This window comes from Chelonia mydas, chromosome 17 (assembly GCF_015237465.2).
Source record: "Chelonia mydas isolate rCheMyd1 chromosome 17, rCheMyd1.pri.v2, whole genome shotgun sequence".
In the NCBI taxonomy this organism is placed as follows: Eukaryota; Metazoa; Chordata; order Testudines; family Cheloniidae; genus Chelonia; species Chelonia mydas.
Genome location: NC_051257.2, coordinates 3,129,485 through 3,156,126, shown reverse-complemented (window position 1 = coordinate 3,156,126; position 26,642 = coordinate 3,129,485). Strand labels below are relative to the sequence as shown.

Sequence of the window (26,642 nt, the reverse complement as noted above, 5' to 3'; positions counted from 1 at the left end):
GGAAACACCCTTTCATAGAACATGGGAACATAAGAATAGCCACATCGGGTCAGACCAGCGGTCCATTTAGCCCAGTGTCCTGTCTTCTAACAGTTGCCAGTGCCAGATGCTTCAAAGGGAATGAACAGAACAGTGCAATCAAATGATCCATCTGCTATCATCCAGTCCCAGGTTCTAGCAGTCAGAGGTTTACGGACACCCAGAGCATGGGGCTGCATCCCTAACTATCTTGGCCAACAGTCACTGATGGACCTATCCTCCACGAACTTATCTAATTCTTTTTTGAACCCAGTTATACTTTTGCCTTCACAACATCCCCTGGCAATGAGTTTCACAGATTGACTGTGCACTGTGTGAAGAAATACTTCCTTTCGTTTGTTTTAAACCCACTGCCTATTCATTTCATTGGGTGACCCCTGGTTCTTGTGTTATGTGAAGGGGTAAATAACACTTCCCTAGTCACTTTCTCCCCACCATTCATGATTTTATAGGCCTCTATCATATCCCCACTTAGTCATCTCTTTTCCAAGCTGAATAGCCCCAGTCTTTTAAATCTTTCCTCATATGGAAAGTGTTCCATACCCTTAATCATTTTTGTTGCCGTCTCTGTACCTTTTCTATTTCTAATATATCTTTTTTGAGATGGGATGACAAGAATTGCATACAGTATTCAAGGTGTGGGTGCGTACCGTGGATTTATGTAGTGCCATTATGATAGTACTGTCTTATTATCTATCCCTTTCCTAATGGTTCCTAACATTGTTAGCTTTTTTGACTGCCTCTGCACACTGAGCAGGTGTTTTCAGAGAACTATCCACAACTCCAAGATCTCTTTCTTGAGTGGTAGCAGCTAATTTAGACCCCATCTTTTTGTATGTATAGCTGGGATTATGTTTTCCAATATACATTACTTTGCATTTATCAACACTGAATTTCATCTGCCATTTTGTCGTCCAGTTACAAATGGATCTCACAAAACTGGGTAACTCTTTGCAGTCCACCTTGGACTTAATTATCTAATATACCTGTAGCAGCATACTGACTGGTGCTGAGGTACTGAGTCTGATGAAACAGATACTAACAAGCCTCCAATTTTAAACTCAGAAGAGCCTGTGATTCTTAGCTACTCATTCACCTCTGAATAGCTGGGTTACAAGTTTGGTGGTCTCGATTAGTTCTTAGTGGGCTTTTGTCAGCAACACAACCCCCCCCACAGTTTTGAACAACTGAAAGTCTCTTCTCACAAGAGGCACTGGTATGGAATAATATAGAGTGATGTAGGTCATGAAGGAGGAGGCATTGCTGGAGCCCTGTGGGGAGCTCAAGGTGGGAAGGGCAAAGTGAGAGGAAGCTCCAGATCACAACTGAGGTGCAGTGGCAGTTATGAGGAGGAATTTTGCCAGTTCATGGCCACAATATGCCCTGCTCTCACTTGTATCCTAATGTCTATCTCTATTTTGCCCTCGACATGTCTCACCTTTACAAGGGGTAAAAATTACCAAAAAACCGAAGCAAAGCTAAAAAGAAAAGAAGCCTCAGGTGACATTATTTACAGAACAACTTTTTTAAATTTATAATCTACTATAAGTATGGTGGGCCAAATCCAAAGAGGTGCTGAGCACCTTCAATGCCTTGAGCTTAGCCCCTTCTTATGTTGTGGCTCTTTGCTTACAGATAGAGTGCTATTAAGACTGTGATAGCAGGCACACAAGGAAACCTTAAGTTCTTGTTGTACAGTGCCTCATCTGATGTCAGCGCATCTCTGACTCCAGGTCTTCAGTGCAAAGCAACAGGAAAAGTCAGGGGCTTCTGATGGCAGCCTGTTATAAGAGCGGCCCAAACAGTGTTGTCAAAGCAGATGACAGGCCGTGCTTCCAACAATGGCTCTTTTGAGCTATAATTCCTTCTAAACCATGGGGTAATAAATTATAGACACATCAGTGGAACTGGACTGTGACTGGGAGGGAGAAAGTCTGCAATGAGGGGGACTTTACAGTCATTTTTCCCTTCCCCCTTACCATGCAAAAACTTCCTGCTGCCAATCACAAGCCAGTGGTCTGAATGGCTACCTTGGTGAAGGGGCCAAGGTAGCCTGTCCCCACGGTTAAGCCCCAGGCAGAATATAAACTAACACACTTGTGTTAGAACAGAACTAGCTAAAACAAATAAGTAGAACAAACCAAATGGAACTGTCTGTTTTTAATGGCAGCACGGCACCATCTCACCAGCCCTACATTATGAATCTCTCCCTTCCTCCTGAATCAGCTGCCCAGGAGGCCCATATCTCCTCCCTGGAGTGAAAGTCTAAGAAATCTTTAGGGCCCTGTGTTTTCAGGTGGTTATATTTAGAAACAGATGCCTGAAAAGGAACCGCCCTTTCACTGAGCACCGATTTGCAGACTTGAACTTTGCCCCTTCTCCTGTAAGATTTGATCACGGTGCTTTGAAAGGCTGCCCCCAGGAGATTATCACACCACCCCACGTTACTGACAGTGCCATGAAACTGTAAATCTAATTTGAATGTATTAGCTCATAATGGGAAAGGGATGGGTTAGCAGGCTTCAGCCAAAGAGGCTCCATCAAGAGAAATGTGCAGACTCTGAACTTTGGTTAAACAAGCCTCTAAATATTAATATTCGTTGAGCAGCAGAACTGGCAAATGGGCTCCTCTTGCTCCTTTTCACCCAGCCTCCTGAGCACACATGAGACTCTGCACTGGAGTGTCTGGGCAATATGACACACCAGGAACAGGGGAGAATTACAAGTGTGTTTGTGTTCCGTTAACACTGAGCAAAGGGCTGAAAGCCTAAAATTAAAGGCCACCAGGATTCTTCTGCAATTACATAGTGCACTGGCGGGATTTAGAGCCAATTCCACCCATCAATTTTCAAAGAGCAGTTTAGAATCTCAAATGATTTGCAAATTGGATTTAGTAGAATCTGTTACAGGGAAACATGATGAGATTACCTTACCATGTCTCTTTTTAATGTGCAATAACACACCCAAACCTCTTGGATTAAATACAAAAATCCAGAATAACCCGAGGAACAGGAATATTGTTAACTGTATAGAGATTAAATGGCCAGGTGACACTGGGGAGGAAGCCAAAAGACCTTCTATCCTTGCCTCCTCCAGGGTGTATGAATATCTTCTCTGGGACCGCAATCATACCAGCAAATTAAATTTGAATGGTTCAGCACACTGCAGTTTCTCTAAAGACTGCTTCAACCCTACACTGAAACTGTGTGTGCGCTTCTATCCCTGTCTTCCCCATTACTGGTGCCTCTGCCAGGAGCCAAACATTACTGCTGATTATACTTGTATGTTACAAAATAGCTCAGATAATACAACAAAGCACATGTAAAAAGTTGTAAATTCATCTGATTTAAACACAGCAGCATGACAGAGGTTTAATGGCAACTCTGGAAAGCATGCTTCACTTATTGCACTCCTAGACAGATCAAAGAAACCCCCATCTCCCACCATACTCCTCCTGGGCTCCTTTTGCTACTTGTTCTATTGCTGCCCACAGACATTACCCCTTTACCACTTGCAGAAGTGAGTGTGAAGTAATGGACATTTTGAAATACAGGCATTAGATTTAAAATTTTTTTCTGCAACCATAAGAGCCAGAGACTTGTTTTTTTAAACAAAGGCTGTGATAGTTCAGTGGTTTGAGCATTGGCCTACTAAACCCAGGGTTGTGAGTTCAGTCCCTGAGGGGGCCATTTAGGGATTTGGGGCAAAAATTGGGGATTGGTCCTGTTTTGAGCAGGGGGCTGGACTAGATGACCTCCTGAGGTCCCTTCCAACCCTGATAGTCTATGATTATGGAGAACAAGAAAGCTGCCAGTACAGTGGCTGGACATATACTAGCTGTTTTGGAGCCCTTCTCTAGTAAGGTGTGCTTCTCATTTTAAACGCAAATTCCTCTACACTTACGTACTCGTTGCTAAAACTCACTTACATCAATGATGCAGAATTATGGAAACAAGGGCCAGCACAATGGTTAGTTAAGATCAATATACTACTACTTTTGTACATGTTGCTCATTTATGGTCCTTGTCCTTTGCTGTGCTCTCCACCCCCTTTAAGCCAACAGGGGATGAGGGAGAAGAGACAGATGTTCACATATAGCCCTTCACTATGTAAATACACTGGGCCAAACAGTCCTGATGGAAGCAGGTGCAGCTCCCACAGCCCTTTTGGGCCAATTCAGGAGTGAGGGAATGGGGATGGAGGTTACAGATTGTTGTAACTGGTAAAGTTGTGTAACTTGCACCAATTTGCTATTTAGTTGGTGAGCAAAATAAATGTAAGTTATATGCAGAGAGGGTAGAAGAGTGCAGTGTAGCAGGCTTGGGAACCACTGCCAGGATGTAAGATTAAGCAATCCTCCTCCTGTATTTAATCCTACAGCTCTCTGGTGAGTTACTGTTCCTGCTATACTTCCCCCTGCTACCCCTTAGTATGAATTATGCTCGCTTTGCTCACACACTGAATGCCAGTTACACAACTTTAGCACTTCTATGCAGCTCCCTATCGGCTCACACATGCTGTATAACTTATATCACTGTTGAATTTGGCCCACTTTTCCACCAAAGAAAAGAAACAGAATGGGCTGTGTCTCATAGCTGTACTAGTAAAGCTGCACCAGCAAAGGTCTGGGGACCACACAGATACTTGGTGGGGATAGGGAGGGAGAGGGGGGACTGGCGCTCCTCTGTAGCCATGTCAGTAACAGTTACTTCCTGCCTGGGGGGGAAGGTGCAGAATTCCTAATCAGCCTTCTGCTTTGTTCCCACAGTTATCAATAGAGTTCTGTACATACAGCATACAAATTAGCTCCAAGTTCTGGAACTTTTCTGGGGGGGGAGTAACTTGAAGACCCCTTGAAGGCAGGGGTGCTGGAACAATTTGTATAGTTGGGGTGCTGAGAACCATTGAACCAAACTGTAAACCCTGTATATGATGGAAACCACTTCAAGCCAGGGGGTGCTTCTGCACCCCCAACGCCCCTAGCTCCAGCACCTATGCTTGAAGGCTCTGACAGTGGAGGATGGAGACAAAGGGAGGAGAAGGTCCAATAGCTACAGATACCAGGTCAGAGGATTGGTGCAGCAGGCAGAAGAAGGGCTGAGCTCACTCCCAGTTTAAGGTCATGATTTGGAGCTGTTCCCGTTGATGCTCAATTGATTCAGTGTTTTCAGGGACTGTTATTCCTTCCAGGACTTTGGGGTGGCTACAATGTAAACGCTATTTTTACAATTACCCAGCAGGATAGAAAGTACCGCATATGAGAGCTGCATGGGTATTGATTTTGTCCCTCCAATTAAAAGACTTGTATTTGTCTACAGGATAAAGCCTCTTGTGTGAATGAAGTGAAAATATGGCTCAGGATATTTAGGTGCATCAGACAAGCATATTGACATGCTGGAGTCACTATGAAAGGGGCTCATGTCAGTAATTAACCTGATTATTTCCAACGTGCTATGGTTTGGCTGTTGCACTTAAAAACAGTAAAAAAAAACAAAAAACAAAAAAAACCCTGAGCCCTGCTCTAGAGACTCCAGCTGTGCAACTGGCCATATGGAGAAACCTCGTGTGCAGAGATCATGCCCAAACATTTTTCTTTAGACGGGGAGGGCTTTAATTCAGGAGAAAATGTGGGATGAAAGGGAATGTGACCCTGAAATCGGGCGGGGAGGGGGGCGCGATGGAAATATCAAATAATGTCAACCCTGTACTTGTATCAAAGGGTCTCTCTAAGCACTTTTCAAACATCACCGAATCACACAGTCCCCACTCTCCACAAAGTGGGTCAATATTAGCTGTGAAACTGAGGCCTGGATACATTAAGCAACATAACCAAGGCCACTGAGACACTCAGTAGCAAAGCTGGGAGTAGACCCCCAGACCTCCTAATTCTCAGTCCTGCTTTACTCTCAGGATGAGCCCTCCTTGCCACACTCATCACTGACACTCTGCAGAAGGATCCCTTAAACCTCTGCATGGGGAGGAAAAGGCTGTGTGGAGCCACCCCACATATGTGACACTTTTGCTGCTGGAGTCAGAGAAGCAGAAAAAGAATAATAGAATCATAGAATATCAGGGTTGGAAGGGACCTCAGGAGGTCATCTAGTCCAACCCGCTGCTCAGAGCAGAACCAATCCCCAACTAAATCATCCCAGCCAGGGCTTTGTCAAGCCTGACCTTAAAAACTTCTAAGGAAGGAGATTCCACCACCTCCCTAGGTAACGCATTCCAGTGCTTCACCACCCTCCTAGTGAAAAAGTTTTTCCTAATAGCCAACCTAAACCTCCCCCACTGCAACTTGAGACCATTACTCCTCGTTCTGTCATCTGCTACCACTGAGAACAGTCTAGAGCCATCCTCTTTGGAACCCCCTTTCAGGTAGTTGAAAGCAGCTATCAAATCTCCCCCCTCATTCTTCTCTTCCGCAGACTAAACAATCCCAGTTCCCTCAGCCTCTCCTCATAAGTCATGTGTTCCAGTCCCCTAATCATTTTTGTTGCCCTCCGTTGGACTCTTTCCAATTTTTCCACATCCTTCTTGTAGTGTGGGGCCCAAAACTGGACACAGTACTCCAGATGAGGCCTCACCAATGTCGAATAGAGGGGAACAATCACGTCCCTCGATCTGCTGGCAGTGCCCCTACATATACATCCCAAAATGCCATTGGCCTTCTTGGCAACAAGGGCACACTGTTGACTCATATCCAGCTTCTCGTCCACTGTAACCCCTAGGTCCTTTTCTGCAGAACTGCTGCCGAGCCATTCGGTCCCTAGTCTGTAGCAGTGCATGGGATTCTTCCGTCCTAAGTGCAGGACTCTGCACTTGTCCTTGTTGAACCTCATCAGATTTCTTTTGGCCCAATCCTCTAATTTGTCTAGGGCCCTCTGTATCCTATCCCTACCCTCCAGTGTATCTACCTCTCCTCCCTGTTTAGTGTCATCTGCAAACTTGCTGAGGGTGCAATCCACGCCATCCTCCAGATCATTTATGAAGATATTGAACAAAACCGGACCGAGGACTGACCCTTGGGGCACTCCACTTGATACCGGCTGCCAACTAGCCATGGAGCCATTGATCACTACCTGTTGAGCCCGACAATCTAGCCAGCTTTCTATCCACCTTATAGTCCATTCATCCAGCCCATACTTCTTTAACTTGCTGGCAAGAATACTGTGGGAGACCATGTCAAAAGCTTTGCTAAAGTCAAGGAACAACACGTCCACTGCTTTCCCCTCATCCACAGAGCCAGTTATCTCGTCACTGAGATTTCATTCACTCCTCAGGCAGCAATGTCACAAAGCAGTGTCTCCAAACAGACTTTATACCTGTATGATGATTTAAGTTAAAAACATCACGCCCTAAGTGAAATAGTTATCACAGCGCCCAGTGGGGATAGCTTATAGCTTATCCCCCTTCTCATATGGGAATAGCTGTACTGGTATAAAGCACCTCTATAAGGAGGGGTGTACAGCTTTAACTATACTAGGATGGTCAAAGTGGTATAACTTTGTAGACAAGCCCTTAAAACAGCAGCTTTTTAAAATCAGCAGACTGGGAAGAGACAACTGGGCCAGCACACCCTAGTCTCAGGTTGCCACATCCAGGTTATGGCAGGAGAGAGCAGCTCTCACTTCTTCCCAGTCTAGGGACTTAGCTTGAGCCCTTCATATAGGAAATGGATTCACATTTGAGATTTAAATGTACTTGGTTTTGGTTCCGCGATTTCCTTCAGCCAGTTCACATTAGCTAGAAGTTGTTTTGCTGGTGAGCTTTAGCACACAGAATCATAGTGCTCCGGGAATCTAGATCTTTCCAAAGTGCTTGTAAACAATCTGCAATAACAGATGGGATTTACCTCCTCTTATCTCTGTAAAGGGCACATTTCCAAAGGTGGCCTGTAAACTTGCACATCCACTTCTTTGTGTTACTGCCAGACTACAGAATGCCTCTGCTTAACTAGCTCTAATGATTAATTATATATTTAGTCAGGGGATTTGGTAACAGCTTCTCTGATAGAGAGAGGTCAACACAATTCAGAGGTTTATCAAAAGGACTTCATGCCCCTTATTGACATAAAAAGATAAAAGTAAAAAAGAAAAGAATCAATCCATCATTCAAAAGCAGTCCGAGCGCATCTGGGAAGTCAGAATGCAATAGGCTCTGTGGTTCTGTCTTCATCCAGGACAGAACGCAACTTTGCAGGGATTCCGCTGGCCACCAAAGACAGTTCTCAAGACTGTACAACTAAGGTTTGTTACATTAGTGCTGGAGAAAGGTGTTGGATTGGTTGCTCAGGTGAGCAAAGTCCTATACTAGGCACAAAATGGGAACAGGATGCTCAGTGTGCCTCAGCCCTGATTTGGAGGGTTGATTCAGTCTCTCCTTGGCCTCTTTAATGAGACTGCCAACTTGGGTGCTAGCTAACATCATTCATGATGGTGGGGTTTTGACGCAGGCAGCTGTTCACTAGAATACGGTCAGAGACAAGACATGGACAAAGTAATACGTGCAAAGCGCTTAGTTGGACTAGAGAAAGGTTTAGATCATTGTCTGACTAAAAAGAAAAGCAGCTGTTACACTTCTCATGATAAAGCTTTACAAAGGGATGACAGCTCTCCTGCTTCAGGACACAAACCACTAACTTCCTGGAGCTAGGAAGAAACTTCCATCATCATGGGCATGTTAGTATAGAACTGACAATTATGGTGTGGGGGGAGAGGAGGTTGGACCTTTCTGTACAGCATATGGAGCTGGCTGGCCACTGTCAGAATACTGGACTAGATGGACCCTATATACATGATCCTATCTTACAATACCTTGGTTCTAATAGGCCACTAACTCATTTCATATACTATAGGCCAGCACTTTTGATCACTACTGCCTAGGACTGGATTTGAATTGGGAACCAAAGGGTAAAAGGCTCCATATATCACGGACAAGCCACTGAGTCAATCAGTCCTCCATTGCAATACTTCCATGACAAACAGCAAATACTGGCAGAGGCACAGGCTCTGTTTATCTCCCCAAGCTTTTGCATCCTTATTGCATGGACATTGCATCTTATGATCCTGAATCGCTGGCTTCTTGCATGTTCTGAAACATGGGCTTTGAGGCTGCTGGTGGGCAGAGCACTGAACAGATGCACTTAATGCTTTGGAAAGGAAACTGAAATGTAATCTACTTCAAATTTCTGTTTCTCACTCTAAGATGGAGTAGCCCTGGGAAGACTGTAGGGTTTATTTAGACAGTTTGCTGAGATATTGTGCATGGAAGGCACTATTATAAATAAGCATTGTACAGTAGATTGTCATTGAATGACTCAGTGTTGGAGACCTCTTCACACCGGCACTTACTGGAACTGAAGGTGAGTTCAACCCAAACAGAAAGAAAGACATTTCCATCCAGAATAAGGGCTGTTATCATATTTCTAGAAGAAACATGTTTTCGAAGGGTAAAGGGTTCATCTCCAGCATGCATCAGGCAAATATCATTCTGGGTGTATTAACCGGAGACAGGAGGTCATTGTTCTGCTCTGTTCAGCTCTGATGAGGCCTCAGCCGGAATACTGTGTTCAGTATTGGCGCCACACTAAGCAAGATGTGGATGGATTGGAGAGAATCCAGAGGAAAGCAACAAAATTATAAAAAGGTTCAGAAAACATGATTGTTGAGGAAAGACTTAAAAACTGGGTATGTTTAGTCTTCAGAAAAAAAGGGGGGAGGAACTTGATAACAGTCTTCAAATATGTTAAGGACTGTTATAGAGAAGATGGTGATCAATTGTTCCCCATATCCACAGAAGGTAGGACAAATAACAGCTGGCTTACAGGAGATTTATCTTAGATATTAGGATAAGCTTTCTAACTATAAGGATAGTTAAGCACTGGAATAGGTTACCAATACAGGTTGTAGAATCCTCATCATTGGAAGCTTTTAAGAACAGGTTAGACAAATACTTTTCAGGATGGTCTAGGCTTACCTGGTCCTACCTCAGGGGGATAGACTAGATTGCCTCTTGCAGTCCCTTCTAGCCCTACATTTCTATCACTCTGTGTTCCATATACCCCAAACCCCTTCCCAAGTCACATCTCTAAAATTATTTCTGTCTCAAGCAAAGGCAGCCTAAAGAGACAATCTCCAGAACTTTGAGACAAAATTGCTAAGAACTAGAGTGAGCCACTGGCTTTTCATGCTTGGCTAATTTAGAATAAACAAGTGGAAGACAATACAACTCTCTGAGACTGTTGTCCCATAAACAGCTCCTACAAACTCCGAACTGTACTTTCTCAAACATGCATAATGTTTCTGGGATTCTTATTACCTACTTCATGATCAAATGACTCTGTAAACCAAGGGGAGGGAAGCCAACCATTCTGGTATAGCTTTGCTCAGAACTGTAAGAATATTTTATAAGGAAAGAGATCCAAGGCTTGTCCAGCCATATTGAAGAGCACAATGAAAAATACTTTGTAGTTTCTGTGTGCTGCTGAGAGCCTTCAAGATGGTATTGAGTCTGACTGGAGAAGCGGTGCTCATTCGTGCATTCACTCATGCATTCACTCATTCATTCATGCATCGGATGAAGTGAGCTGTAGCTCACGAAAGCTTATGCTCAAATAAATTGGTCAGTCTCTAAGGTGCCACCAGTCCTCCTTTTCTTGGTGCTCATTCTGAAGCCAATAAATGAATACCTGGGATCCCTATGTAGTCCCTCAAACTGGTGCCACTATTGCTGGGAATGACTTGGCTTCCAGTGAAAGTGCCCTCTGCCACTAACCATGACCACATGGATTGAAATTTCCATGGTCGGGAGCAGACATAATGCAACAGCCTGGGGGTACTGACAGGGAACTTATATCGGACCAAGATTTTAAAATGTTCAGAGTTTATAGCTCTAATTGCTATCTCACCTGTGCCTGTTGCAGGATGCCCTGGTTCCCAACCAGTGGCCCTCCATACAGGAAGGAATCTCAAGAGATTTGCAAAGATGAGGCCATAATAAAGATATTGGCTCTTCAAGAAGAGTTCTTATGGAACCCATTACAAGTTTGTTGGAAAGAGTCCACGAGCTACTGTCCTATTACTCTGGGGATAATGGGTTCAGCTTCGTAAAACTCTCTTCATGCTGATTCCCCTCCCCCCACAAAAAATAAACTGCTTAGTGGCTGGAAACAAGAATGGGAAAACCAAGCAGTTCTTTTAAGCAATCGGTATTCACTAACTTGATACCATTTCCATTGTTACTAAACAGAGTGCTCATCCTACCTGACTGGTGAAACTAACATGCCCATACTCGGGAGGACGTGTGTGGCAGAAGCAATAGAGTGACAGCACCATTTTTAATGACCCAGGGATAAGTGCCTCTTGATGTCCTATGTTCTCATAATACAACTCTGGCTGGTAATAGGTTTAATCTGGAGAGATTTGGCCCCTTGACAGATGGTCTCCACAGAGAGTAAAGAGAACTGGAGCACTTAAATACCACCACAGCCACTAATGATAGGATTATGGAGCGCGATAATGCAACAAAAAGGACTCTCAACAGCTGCAGGGAGTGAAGACTCAGGGGAACAGAACCTATTACTCCATAACTAGAAGGGGGCACCCAAGTTTCAACTTCCTGATGTTGCTATGATGCATAATTTTTTTTAAACAGATGAAAAAGACCAGAACAACAGAAAAACCTGTTTTGACAGAAATAGTTTCCTCTGAGCCATCATTTACAGTCTAGAGGATTTGTGGTAATTGGATTTTAGAGCCACATAGGCAGTTATCAGATCTGGTCATCTTGTCACTACCTCACATTGCAGATCATGTCGTCAGCAAGCTGGGAGAGCTGGAGGGACATTTGAGGTGTGCGCGCACGTGCAGAGTGAGAGGCCACAGGAGAGGGCATGGGTTCTCACATGGGTTCATGTAAGAGAAATGACAGGTTTGAAAGGGTGTGTGCGCCTGAAACGGACATGAATTTAAAAACTATATTTCAGCTGCAGAAGGCTGCCTTGACAAAACCCCCTGACCCTATCCCATCCACTTTTCATCACACAAGCTTTAATTCCACATAATTCTGTTTTGTTGTTGAAATTAAACACATCACACACACACAAAACAACCCAGCAACAGAGGAATAACTGTTTGAAACTGTTGCCCCAAATGCCAAACAACACCCAGGACAAGGAACTCAGAAAGAGATTCCTCTATAGAATGACCTAGGCAGGGCCATGTTATGCCCTATCAGTCAGGTCGAGGCAGGATTGCTTCCTATTGGGCATTTATTCAGTTTCATCCAGCCTAGTTTTAGGTGTCCCTAGCAAGGACACATCCACTCCATATGAGAGATTATTCCACAGCATAATAGATCTCATTGTCAGGTATTTTATTCTGGTTATTAAACCTTATTTCCCCCTTTATTTCATTTTATGGCTCCTAATTACATGCCTCTAAATAATTTCTCTTCTTCTTTAGTGTTTACCATCTTTAACTATCAGACTACTGCTTAAATACCAAAGTGATATCTACTTTAGAAATACCATAGACAGATAGCTAAGCAATAAGCATAAAAAAACAAAGCTATAAACTCTTGCAGTCCTTCCTTATAAATCATACCTTCCACTCCACTAATCATTTTTGTTACTCTTCTCTCAGCTTCCTCCAGGGTCTCTCTCCCCACGTGTATTTACTTTTCCTCTTGTGGATGATGCTAGAGATCAAAGTAAGAGGAATGTTTCTCACTGATCAACACAGGGGAGAGGGGCAGGAGTAGGGTGTACATTTCTACTAATAGTAGAAGGGGTGTTACCCCCTCCAGATTAAAACATTCTAAAAAGACGAGGTTTTATTCACACATCCCTGGGACTCATCCCCAGTCACTCTCCTAGCCAATCGATCCAGCTTTCACTGGGGGATCTGGGGCATGAGTGGTAGCTGCTACTGGTCTACACCATGAGTATCAGCTCAAATTGTTTGATCAAATCTAATCTCCCTGTAATTTAAACAGGAAGGAGTTCCCTCCCCCAAGCTAAGTAACTCAAATCAGGAATTGTCCAACAGACACAGAGTTTAAGAGGCAGCAAGCTCAGCTATTGAAAATGGAGCGGGGCAGTCAGGTGGGAGGTCTCCTATTCTGTAGTTCCAATTAGGAGTCAGCTGACTGATGGGGTTTGAGTTGGGCTGCATTCAGTCCTTCTTGATGGAGGTTAGGGCCTGGAATCCTGGGCCTCATCGCAGGGGAAACCCGGTGGGAAGTCACCATAACCAAGAACATTGTGGTTTGCTCATGTTTATCTGTGACTGGTGATGTGAACTGAGGCACAGGCACCATGTGAAGGGAAGACACAAAGTGGCCATGCATATTAACATGGTTCAGCACAAAAGCCTTCTTCATTGTGTCATTCCCCGCTGAGGGCAGCAGCTGAGTCAGGAGGGAGGATGGCATTCTCCAACTCATTCCAGTTCTTCATACTTGGGAATCATAAAGACTCCATATGGAGCTTAATATCAGCAAGGCCGTGGGAGGCCAGGACTCATGGGGAAGCAAAGTTGGGCTACATTCAGTCCTTCTTGATGGAGGTTAGGGCCTGGAATCCTGGGCCTCATGGCAGGGGAAACACGGTGGGAAAGTTCAAGAAGTCTCAGAGAATGCACTGTACAGGGAAATTGGGAGTGAGACTGATGAAGACAGCCAAAAGAAACTGTCTCTAAGTAGGGCAGTGGGGGGAAGGAGAGCACGAAGTGAGGAGAGGAGCAAAATCCACACACTAAACCAATCTGCTCCTCTCCCATCTGTTCATTCCCCTTTAAGACCTTGCTCTGAAAACTTACCCTGTAGGTGATAAACCCCACTGGCAGCCCCCCAATCAGAGCCCCTCCTGGTTCTCTTGGAGCATATATACAGGCAATGTGACTGCCCTTTCTAAAAACAACCTCAGGCAAATCACTTTGCTTCAGCAAAGACAGTAACAGGAGGAGGGTCATGGAGACAACAAGAGCTTCACCAGAGCACAGGCCAAAAAGGTCATACAGCTCCCTTTGAAACTTTGTGCAGCCAGGTGAGTAGTGGGATCACTCCAGTGGCTGTAAATAAACCCAACGCTTTCACTGTCCTCTGAACCATGAACATTTTTCCTCCAGAGACTAATTCCAAAAGGAACAACAACATGTAGACCCAGACTGCCATGCATGCCTCATGTGTGGCCTGCTATCCAATAACATATTTTAACCCCACTTCTTGGGTTCAGGGTAAAAAAACAGGTCTTTTCCTTTTGTTTTCTTGTTGCATGGGAGTTCTTGGCTTTCTTGGTACTGGGCTGGTACCTGTAGAGTCTGAGTTGATCCATACACTGGCAAAGGCATGTTAGTGCCACTAAAAGCACCAGCATTAGTCCGATGTAGGAGTAACAGGATGACATTAAGGAAAAGAAAATATTGGCTGACAATCTGGGAAAGCTTCTAGCAGTGAGCTTCAATTTGGGAAGTGTCACAAACAGTGCTGAATGATACCCGAAAGAGTATCGGCAGCTACTGCCATGTTTTGGACTCTTCAGCAGCCTCTGTGGGGAAGCTGTAACATCACGTCTACACCAGTTGTGTAGTATGGAAGTGAAACGTGGGCATTGAGGAAGGCTGAAGGGCACCAGATTGAAATTTTTGATTCTCGTAGTCTTCATCAGCTGCTCCATAATAAGTGACAAGACAACATCAGGAATTGAACAATCACCTCCATCAGCGCTGGTTCAGTTTCAGCAACTTTCTTGGTAAGGACATATCATTAGAATGGAAGACCAACAAATGACTGTCGATCACATGGGCACCAAAAGCTTTGGTGGCATGACAACATTGTTAGTGATTAACATAGACTGATTATACAACCGGACCCCTACCTTAAGCACTTTGCTAGAGATCAATCAAGTGGTGCTTGATTTGCAATGATGAAGATGATGATGGGGTAAATGAGTTCCAACAAATTGGGAAGAGTCTCTCAAGAGAAATTGTGGAAGCCCATTTAATGGGACATTTAAAGATTGGACAACACTATAGGGAACAATCCTGCATTGGCTGAGAGGGATGGGCTTGTTGACCTAACAGGTCTTTTCCAACCCCAACTTCTACTTCATATAGCATTTGCAAAGGACTGGATGGAAAAGTCAAACTTTGAGACCTAGAGATTTTCAGAAGGCCAGAGGGCAATGGAGTACAGCTATATTTACAGTCCTGCACAGAACATACAGCTATATGAGAAGGCAGCATGGCATATTGGATTGAGGCGAGGACCAGAAACTTGGAAGACCTGAATTCTAATCCTGGCTCTACCATTCTGGACACACATCCTTAGGCCAATCACTCAGTCCTTCTGCTTCAGTTTGGCCCTATGCAAAATGAGAGCAGTAATAACGTATCTATTTCACAAGGAGGATGGGCGAACGATTAACATAAGTAGCTAATGGGAGGATGAATCAGTTAATGTAAGTAGCCTGGTGAATGAGCCAGCACTACCAGACAACAATAAAATGGTCTCCAAATCAATTTGTTTCAAAGGGAAAAGCTACTGTCTTTCTTCTTCAAAGGTGCCGGCTCTGGCAGCTAAAGTTTCATAAAGGAGCTAGTTGTGGAGAGAAAAAAAATTGTTTATTTAAAAATATGTGTTTTGTTGTTTATGAAAGTTTTGCTCCAAGGCATGGATTATTTGGCAATAAATCCTTTTGTCTTCTATCCTAAGTAACAAACAATATTATTCTTATGAAAGAAAAATGTCAACATTACAGAGTAGAGTGTCTCATACACACAGTGTACAGACAACAATTCATCTTGTTCTAAATGCCTACTACAGCCCAAAAGTTCAGCTAGAAGCACAGCCAAAGCCCTGGTTTGTCTCTGTCAAACACAAACCACAGCTACCCAAGAGCTCTTGCTTGGGATGAAGCTTTGTCATCACGCCCCACTTCTGAAACATTAAGAGCAATGATACAATAGCAATAGGTCAGAACCAGCTGCTAAACTTTAATGCCTTCACTGCATAATTCTCAAATATTGGAACCAAATGCTGGTAATGACACAGAAAGCATGGAGGTAAACATGGCATTCTCTGCTCAGCCAGTCAATTCCTTGGGCTTGCTCTCACTTGCACAGAAGTGACAAGTCTATCCTAATTTTCTTTCAGTACAAGCGTTAGCTTGGGTTTTACACACAACTCCAAGCGTCACATAACACGAGATATGTTGCAACCTATGATGAAGTTCCCTAGTTTGTGGAAAGTAACATCCCACCTAAACCCAGGTATTCCATGCTAGAATTTCTCTCTGTAATGGCAGAGACAAAGAATGTGATAAGGAATTAGAATGTGCCACAATTTATAAAGTGATTACAAAATGGCAGTGGGTATAATAGTTTAGCAGGGTACGTCTACACTGCACGCTCCTTACGGTGGCATGTAGAGTACCTAAGCTGCATGCCCCCCAACACAGTTATAAATAGCTGTGTAGATGGTGAGGCACTGCTTAGGCAAGAAGGGTGAAGACAGGCTTGAATCCTGTGGGTACGTACCCTACATGGGTCTCTAAATACCCAAGCAGTGCCTCCCTTGTCTACATAACTGTTTTTAGCAGTGCAGCATTCTGCTGCCTCTCCACTGCCAGAGCCTTTCCCTGCCATGGGGAAAGTCTCTGGCATTGGGGAGGCAGCAGGGAAAAGCTCCAGCAGCTCCCTGCCACTGGAGCCTTTCCCTGCCGCAGTGAAAGGCTCTGGCAGTGAGGGAGGCAGCAGAGAAAGGCTCCGGAAGCTCCCCCTGCTGCCAGAGCCTTTCCCTGATGCGTCCCCCAACCAGAGCCTTTCGCTGATGTGTGTAGCTACACACTGCAGTGTGGATGCAGCTTGCTTTTCACTGTGGCATGTAGTTACACATACCCTACACATCACCTCCAATAGTATGCAGTGTAGACGTAACCACAGGTTCATAGATTTCAAGGCCAGAAGAGACCACTGTGATAATCTAGTCTGATCTCCTGTACAACACAGGCCAGAAAACTTCCCCAAAATAACTCCTAGAGCAGATCTTCAAGAAAAAAAACAGCTGATCTTGATTTAAAAATGGCCAGTGATGGAGAAATTGTTCCAATGGTTAGTTACCTTCAGTATTAAAAACTGATGTCTTGTTTCTAGTCTGAATTTGGCTAGCTTCAGCTTCCACGCATTGGATCATGTTATACCTTTGCCTGCTAGACTGAAGCCCATTATCAAATATTTATTCCTCATGTAGGTACTTACTGACTGTGATCAAATCACTTCTTAATCTTCTCTTTGTTAAGATAAGCAGATTTAGTTCCTTGAATCTCTCACTATAAGGCACAACTTCCAATGCTTTATAATTATTCTTATGGCTCTTCTCTGAACACCCTCCAATTTTTGACACCAGAACTGGACACAGTATTCCAGGAGCTATTGTATCAGTGCCAAATACAGAGGTAAAATAACCCCTCTACTCCTACTTGAGATTCCCTTGTTTATGCATCCCAGGATCGCATTAGCCCTTTTGGCCACAGTGTCAAACGGGGAGCTCATGTTCCCACCACAACCCCCACATCTTTTTCAGAGTCACTGCTTCCCAGGATAGAGTACTCCAACCTGTAAAGTATGGCCTACATTCTTTGTTCCTAGATGTATATATTTACGTTTAGCTGTATTAAAATGCATATTGCTTACCTGTGCCCAGCTTACCAAGCAATCCAAATCACTCTCTATCAGTGACTTTCTCTTTGTTATTTAACACTCCCTCAATTTTTGTGTCATCTGCAAACTTTATCAGTGATGATTTCATATTTTCCTTCCAGGTCATTGATAAAATGTTAAATAGCATAGGGCCAAAAACTAATTCCTGAGGGCCCCACTAGAAGCACACCCACTTGCTGATGATTCTCGCTTTACAATTACATTTTGAGACCTATCAGTTAACCAGATTTTAATCTATTTAATGTGTGCCATGCTAATTTTATTTCATTCTAGTTTTTTTTAATCAAAATGTTGTGCAATATCAAGTCAACCACCTTACTAAAGTCCAAGTAAATCATATCAACACTGTTACCTTTATCAACCAATTTTATAATCTCAACAAAAACAGATATCAAGTTAGTTTGACACGAACTATTTTCTATAAACCCATGTTGATTGGCATTAATTATATTAATCTCCTTTAATTCTTTATTAATCAAGTCCTGTATCAGCTTCTTTATTATCTTGCCTGGAATTGATGTCAGATAGACAAGCCTAAATTACCCAGGTCATCTCATTTACCTTTTTAAATAGTCCTAAACTACATGGAATTCAGGGTAATTTAAAACATCTTACATTTCTATTGCACCTTTCATCCCAAAGTGCTTCATAGGCGACACACATAGACAATGACCTGCAGCCACCCAATAAATGAAGGGCAGCAGCCAACCTGAGCACAGCACACTGCACAGAATAGGAAGAGGGGAAATTCTGGGTAGGACAGGAGGGCAAATCCCTGCTTCTGTATCACAACACTGCCATGGTATCCAGCCAGATCAGACAGGCCTTCAGCTTGTAAGGTCTCATCAGAAAGAGCCTCGCATTACCAGTACAAACAGCATTTGCAAGATGATTCATGGACATGGTACATTTCAACAATAAGGTGATGGCTCTAGACCAGTGTGAATATACCCGGGAACCTGCATGGACAGAACCTTGGCCATCCAGTCGAAGCTTTCTGTTCACACGGTCTTTATATCACACGTTTTAGAAACGCAGAGTTGGCAGCTACCCGGACAATCGCTGCAGAAGCTGTGTTTCATTCAAAATAAGCTCTCCGCTGCTGTACAGTTAGTACTACACTGCACTTTACACAACACTCAAGGGAAAGACAGCAGTCCTCTGGGATTCATTCCATTATCAGCCTTTTATCCAGCTCCCTCAAAAACACGTAAGTATCAGGATCAAAGCTTTCAAGTCCATTCTCTCTACATTTGTTTGAGCCAATAACAGGACTGTTGGCATAAAGCCAATTATAATATGACATAGCAACAATTCCTCCAGTGCTACTGAGCTTTTGCTGACCAGTCAAGAGGAAAATTACTGGGGCCATCAGGGAGACAGCAGGACCCTCTTGATCAAGGCCACCCCGGGCAATATCTTTTTGGTTTCACAGAACGGTCATAAGAAGTGGCATCTTCTGAGAGCTCAGAGAGGAAATCCAAGGAAAAGACATTAAGATGGCATTTGAGACATATGCCCTCAGCTTAAAGCTGCAGCTCATATACCCTCTACTGCTGACCTTCAGTGACATTTGGATGAAGCAAATACTTCAGCATATGATGGGAAGTAAACCGAGTCACTTAACCCAAAGGTAACTTTGGGGACTTGAGGGTTAGAGAGAGCTTTCAATAAGAAGGTGGATGGAAAACACCCAGTGAGAGGAGACAACAGAGAAAAATCTGCAGATTGCAATACACACATTTCCTTGAAATGATAGCTGCTCACAGCACAAGCCAATGAAAAATTAAATGCATGTGTCTTCTTACCAGGTAACCTTCAGTCTTCTTCTGACACCACTTCAGCAGTGCATTCCTCTTGGAGCCACCATACTCTCGGGCCAAGGCTGCTAATGGGTCCTTTCTCTCCACACTAATTGGGGGAGGGGAAGGAAGTAAATTTGATTTAACCAGCTCCTCTCTTTCACTTTTGACATTACATGCACATGATAAACCAGGGTAGCACAATACATTCTCAGTGGGAGAATGCAAACAACTTATATGGAATATCTTTTCAGGCAGTTGTAATATGTGTTTAGCTCTGAGACACAAATTAGTTTGGGATCACTGGATACAAACGGAAACAAAGCCTATGACAAAAATGTATTTGGGAAGCACTCAGTAAAACATATCTAAAGGAATGCATATCTTTGATCTACTTTTTCTACAGCTACAATCATCATCCTTCACTCCCTTTTCACCTCCCTCTTCAGACATCAAAAGGCAAATTTTCAATGAACCTCTATCAATGCACCTCTAAAACTGGGGCTTTAGCGTAAACCATGGACAGAAGTTACCTAATTTATTCTGGAGCAGCAAGCTCATTCCCAACTAGGGTGACCAGACAGCAAATGTGAAAAATCGGGACAGGGAGGTGGGGGGTAATAGGAGCCTATATAAGAAGAAGACCCAAAACCGGGACTGTCCCTATAAAATCAGGTTTCAGAGTAGCAGCCATGTTAGTCTGTATTCGCAAAAAGAAAAGGAGGACTTGTGGCACCTTAGAGACTAACACATTTATTTGAGCATAGGCTTTCATGAGCTACAGCTCACTTCATCAGATGCATTCAGTGGACAAAAATCAGGACATCTGGTCACGCTATTCCCAACTGCAGAATACCACTGCAGAATAAAAGTCTTAATTAAAATGGGAAAATCTGCACGCATTTTTCTGCACTGGTGCTAGCTACCGTGGAAACTGTACTACCGACAAGACAAAGGCACAGAGCAGGGTCAAAACACCTGCACTTGTCTTCCCTAAAAGCTTCCACTATTAATAGCACTTGCAGAAAAATGTATACATTTTTCCAGTGCAGATGTACTATATGGGCCAGAATTAATACTTTGGTTTCCTCTCATATCTCAAACTCTCTCGGTTAGATTTTATTTATAGCTACAACCAAAGCTGCACCACAACAATAGTGCCTGACCACTGATTGGTGCTTGTACCAATACTGGTATATAACGGTGAGTGCCACTGGGGACTCCTGTTCCTTAACAATGAACATCACTGCTAGTCCTCCGTTTGTCATCCCTACCCACTTCCTGTATGGGAGCTCCGCAGAGACTGGGAACCACTGAATTAAACAGCCATCAGTTTGCCAACTAAAATGGTGGCTCAGGCCAGTGGATTGCATTTTTCACTGAGTTGGTACCTGAGTTTGCTGGGGGGTCTCAGGCCGCTTGGGCTGGAGGTCAGCATCCTGCTGCTGAAGGCCATTGAGGGGGGTTTGCTCAGAGACTCCAGGGAAGGGCTCTTGCGGAGGTAATGGTCTGGTTTCAGGTCCTCACTCCTCCCTTTTAGAAGGTCTGTGGGAACAGAAAAAGCCATCAGTCTCTGGGCCTGAGGAATCTGATTAATCACTGCCCTACCAAGCAGCACACAACAATATGTAGCTTGTTGCTTTGATTCTAAACAAACATACTCCGTTGTTCATTAAACGGACATGGGGTTAGGAAACCTTGAACAGACTAGAGGTGACTGTAACAAGCAAGGACTTTGATGATTTCAACAGTACACGCTGCTTGGCTTCCTGTGATTGATAGTCCCGCTGGGGAGCGGGGGCCTCAGGTGAATGAAGGGAAATACCAAAATCTACCATCTTAAAGGTTCAAAAGTTGATCCCTAGACATGGTCACTAGACGACTGAAGGGACCAGCTCACTATCAGACTCTTTTTGTTAACCTGCCATTAACAGGACTGGAAATGAGACAAGCCTTTTGCCTCTAGGCTGCTGGTTCAAATCCAGCCCAGGGTGGCAGCAACACCCACTAGTAACTACCCAATGGCTGGCATCCTGCCTGAAATGAATTTGGCAAGTTACTTGCAGACAAGTGTCCATATCACAAAGGCTAACATCACATCACAGCAGAGAGCACTAATGCAACTCCATGGTGACAGTCTCTGCAGAGAGGCAAAAGCTTAAATGGGGCACAAAGACTGACTCCTCTCTCTCTAGACATCAAGCATGAGGCACGTTGTACTGGGGAGCAGTACAGGGAAAGCTTACACAATGGCTGCTGAACTGTACCTCTTCTGTGTACAAAGTGAGACTAACTTACCAGCACTAAATTCACAGAGAGCTTAAATCTAGCTTTAGAGATGGATGATCTGGGTTCAGCATAACTGCTTCCCCTGTCTCTTGTCCCTTCTACCCATATTTATTAATAAATTAACAACTGTACAGTGTCCACTCATTCTCCCCTCAACTTCAGCACTAACTGAAACCAATTCCCCAGGCCCACGGGTGCCCCAAGAGGCAGAAACAAGACCCCATTTGTTGCGCTGCATTGTACTTCTGGAATTTCCACCTCCTGAGGATGGAACTTCCAGAAACAGAACCACAGCCAGTCAGGCATTCCAATGCCCCCAAGTCATTGGTCAAAGGACAGCTTGCAAAGGGGGAGGAGGGGCTTCAGGTGCTGGGTCAGTAGGGGGCAGCCTATCAGTTGAGGTTGTAGAGATTCAGAGGGAAAGACTTTACATTTTCTCATTGGAAATGGGAAATAATGATGCAAGTCATTAATCCTTGCTCTGCGGAGGTCTTGAAACTCCTATTACTCTATCAAAGCTCATTAGCAAAGCTAGACAAACAGCATGGAGTCCAGAGCCTAATCTTTTGTTGTTACAGTAAACAGTTCCCCTGATAAATATCTGCCAGGGCAGGAGTGAGGTGGATCGTTACTGGTGATTTACACTTGCGGTCTCCCACTTTGCAACCAAAGTATTTATCTCCTCAATTAAGGTAATGGGTCTTTTACACAGAAGAAAGCTATAAGCCTCTCCAGTAAGGAACTGTGTACATGGGGCAATTGACTGGCATAGCTTTAGCGTAACAGCAAAGCAAACTTTATTCTGGGATAGAGCGTTCACACAGGGAGTCAGTTGGTCATAGCTATAGCAGAATAGCTTCTTCCACGATAGTTGATCAGTTTGTGTGGACAAGCCCTGTGCCTTGCTGGGAGAAGATCAACAGAAATAGGAGTCAGAGGGAAGGGAGTGTTTGAAGTACAGCATCAAGAACACCGAGCTTTTGAAGAAGGGGCCAACATTCACTCCAGCCACCTGCATTACCACATGTCCATTTCCTCCACCACTACTCTCTCTGCTTTCTCTCTACTATGTCCCACTCTGCATGGTTGGGGAGTCACTCAAGTGGTTGAGTATTGCCCAGTCTCACCCTGAGAATTACCTTTGTGATCTTTCAGTCTCATCTTAAAATGTTCCTTTCCTCTTTGGGTTCTACTTGACTCATTCTCAAGTGCTCTGTGATACAGTGGCTAGAGAATGCTGAGTTGCATCAGCAGAGTGGCCAGGATCTGAGAACTAACAGGCAATACAAACACTGATGTTTAAATGAGGTCATAGGAAAGAAAGCCACACAGAGTTAAAGCTGAGGCTCACCCTGTTGTGCCTAAGCATGGCAAAACCTCAGCTCAGCTCAAACCTTTTCCTGGCACAACAAGCTATACAAGCATTGCCAAAGCGTATAAAAGACGGGCCCCTTGGGTGTACATCAGTGGTGGCTGTAGTACAGTGTGCATCATCACCTCAGCTCATAGCAACCCCAGGCACGACAGGACAAGTCACTGACGGTGTAACCTTGGCAAGAGTTCAGACTGAAGTTGCTAAGAGACCCCTCTCATCCACACTGAGCTGAGTGGTTTTAGAAGCAGCATTTCAGCATGCACTAGCTGTGCTTGAAATCCTCTGACCTATGCTGAGCAAGCTCCCAGCAGATTCCTCTTCTCACGACACTGCAGCCTGGAGGCGTTACCTTTGTTGTTTGAAGGCAACACATTACATAAAGCTGCTGTTGTGTCTTTGGTCAGGTTCCCATCATGAATTCCATGTGTTCTTTCCTTCTGCCCGTCCAGCTCCTGCTGTATTCTCATGACAGCTCAGCTCTCATTTGATGCCACTGGCTTGGAGATGGCTCAGAGAGTAAATCATCTGTCCTGCAGGGTGCCAGCAGTCACCTTCCCCCAGGGCTTTCTGGCTTTGAGGAGGGAAGCAATGGCTTTTGGGTGCTTTGGGAGTGGTCAGCTGTCAACTGCCCCACTCAAGAAATTTCAGCTCAAATGGACATTTTAAAGGAGCAACCACCAGTTTATAAAATACAGTGGCTAGCTATGGAAGGGGAATGCATTTACTTTCAAGGACTGGTGTTCAGTTTTAGTATAACTGGTTGAGGTGAAAGTGAACTTCTGTAATGATGAGCAGCAGGTAAACCCCCCAGGCAAGACATTTTCTAGAAAATGAAACACAGTCGATGTAACTTTAAGGAAAAATCGGTTCCTTCCATTGGTATCGTATCTTCTGCCCTCTAGTCCACTGCATGGCAGGAGAAACCAGCAGGAAGAACAGAGCTCTGAAGTTAACTTGTGCTGCCATATTCCTTGTAACCAGGCTTGTTGTTCAGCTACAGTATTTGTACATCTTTGAATTGTGAATGTGGAATCTTAACTGGGTATTTGAAGAGTCTGAAAATGAAGACAGGGCTCTAGTTTCTCTCTGTGGGTAGGTCTACACAACAACTAGACACCTGTGGCTGACCTGGGGCAGCCGACTCAGGCTTGTGGGTCTCAGGCTGTGGAGCTGATTCATCGCTGGGCAGCTAAGTTCCCTCTAAACTGTGCAGCCACTCAACAGCCTATTAAGAGCCACACAGGCGCTCAGGGTTGCTGCAGGGAAAGATTCCTCTCTCCCAGCCCTGGACCCAAACCAGCCCCAGCACGGCCCTGCTGCAGCCCCTGGCCCAGACCTGGACCTGCTGTGGCCGTGAGAGAGGCATCCCTCCCCTGGCCTCAACCCAGCCTGGACCTGCTGCGGCTGGAGGAGACGCGCCCCTCCCCTGACCCCAACCCAGCCCTGGACCTGCCATGGTCGGGGGAGAGGCGCCCCTCCCCCAGCCCCGGCCTGGACCTGCTGTGGCTGGGGTAGAGGCATCTATCCCGCAGCCCCAGCCCTGGAGCTGCTGCGGGGAGAGGGAGCTGGGGAGAGTTCTCTCTCCCCGCTGCAGCCTGCTCCCCAAACCCCTCATCCCCGGCCCCACCCCAGAGCCTGCACCCTCAGCCTGAGCCCTCACGCCACCCACCCCTGGCACCCCAGCCCTCTGCCCCAGCCCTGAGCTCCCTCCCACACTCTGAAGCCCTTGGCCCCATCCCCGCCACATGAATTTTGTTGTGTGCACTAATATGGAGGTGATGTATGACACATCACCTCCATATTGGTGCACATAACAAAATTAATTCTGCACCTGGATGGGAAAAATTAGATGGAACACGGCTGTGCAGACTTCTGGGCTCAGGCTAGAGCCAGGGCTGTTGGACCCTGTGACGTGGCAGGGCTCCAGAGCTCAGACTCCAAGTCCACACAGCAATGAAACAGCCCTGCAGCCCAAGCCCCATAAGCCCAAGTCGGCTGGCACGGGCCAGCCGCAGGTATCTAGTTGCTGTGTAGACACACTCCTAGAGCTAACTGAGTACTATTGCAGAAAATCAGCTTACCAGTGGAAGGGCAGAAATCAGGTTTCCACTCCTCAAAGAACATTTCAGTATCGCAGCGATGTTGGACTAGATGGTCATAATGGTCCCTTCTATCCTTAAAATCTATTAATCTATGGCTATTGCTACAGATCCTGCCGCAACACCTCCAGTCAGGAGTAGACAATCAAGACAAGGGGCTCTAGTGAAGGAATCAAAAGTAAATACTGGTGGAAAAGAATATTAAGTGACAGGAGAACAAAAACAAGAGCACGAAATAACAATTGCATCTCCTGAGAACTGTGGAAATTGATTCTGTTTAGAGCCCAGATGTGATTGCTCTTTAAATAGCTGCATCTGGATCTGAAACCATTTGATGTGTTTCATCTGGAACCTATTTTTAAACAAACAAACCAACCAACCTCCAAATGGCATGCTCTGGATTTCTCCCAAATCCGTACATGCTTCACAAAATGCAATTATCTCCAGTTTCACTGGCTGGATTATGAAGGTGCCAGAGATGTTTTGGGGTGAAGAGGGCAGGTTTGTGTTGGCATGACATACCATTTTCCCCCAAAGGCTATAATCCACATGGGAGTGAAACAGCTAAGTGAACTTGATAAGATCTTTCAAATGTTCAGACATTTTGAAGATCTTGTCTATTTCATTTTGTTGCACATACCAAGTGGAAGAATGGCCCAGCGGCGTGGGGAAGGACAGAGAAGAGCTGTGCTGATGAAGGGGAGGCAAAAAGGAGCCTCTTATATTCTTTGTGCATTTACTGTGATTTACCTGCAAGGGGAAGGTCTGGAAGGTCTGTGAGTTTGTCGACTCCTTTGCTGAGCAGGTTTGCATTACTGTAAGCAGTATGCCTCTGTGAAACAAGCAAGCATAGACAAATTCATCAGGAAATGTTACCGTTAGATAAATGGCCAATCAAGGAGAGGAAGCTTCACTCACTCACTGTTGAAACAGAGTAGGAGAATGAGAGGTATTCTGTTCTATTCAGCATTTTATACCATGCTCCTCACTATAGTACCTGAGCACCTTCCAGCAGTGGATTAAGCAATGTGACTAACATCTGTCATGAGTTCTTTGTTCTCCCATCCTCTCCCCAGGAGGAGAAATGTGCCGTGGAGTGTCTTGTTTTGGCAGGGTGTGTCTTATTTTTTATTTAATATAAATATACCTGTTGCCATGTGTTTATGTTAGAGAAGGCAAGGTCAAAGAAATGTGCCTTGCACTTGGAGTACAAAGTGGTAAGGTCTGGGATGGACCTTGGTTCCTGCGGGAGTTCATTCCACAATCTCAGACTGCCCTGGGAGAAAGTTCTGTCTCCTGGACGATGAGGTGTCTGGAGGAT

The 26,642-nt window shown here is 44.7% G+C and overlaps 1 protein-coding gene across 7 annotated transcripts in view; it reads right to left on the bottom strand.

Annotated features, from left to right (window-relative positions):
* SPECC1 (sperm antigen with calponin homology and coiled-coil domains 1) overlaps positions 1-26,642 on the bottom strand; it is a 167,322-nt gene that overhangs the window by 20,267 nt on the left and 120,413 nt on the right. For 6 of the 7 annotated variants that reach the window (XM_037880578.2, XM_043531150.1, XM_037880577.2 and 3 more), the window contains 3 exons: positions 26,072-26,153; positions 20,950-21,103; positions 19,565-19,667 (listed from right to left, as the gene is read on the bottom strand). In XM_037880578.2, the coding sequence (XP_037736506.1) occupies positions 19,565-19,667; positions 20,950-21,103; positions 26,072-26,153 (339 nt within the window). Of the gene's footprint in view, positions 1-19,564; positions 19,668-20,949; positions 21,104-26,071; positions 26,154-26,642 lie in introns of those variants that run through there. The other variant, XM_043531151.1, reaches the window with a different exon arrangement.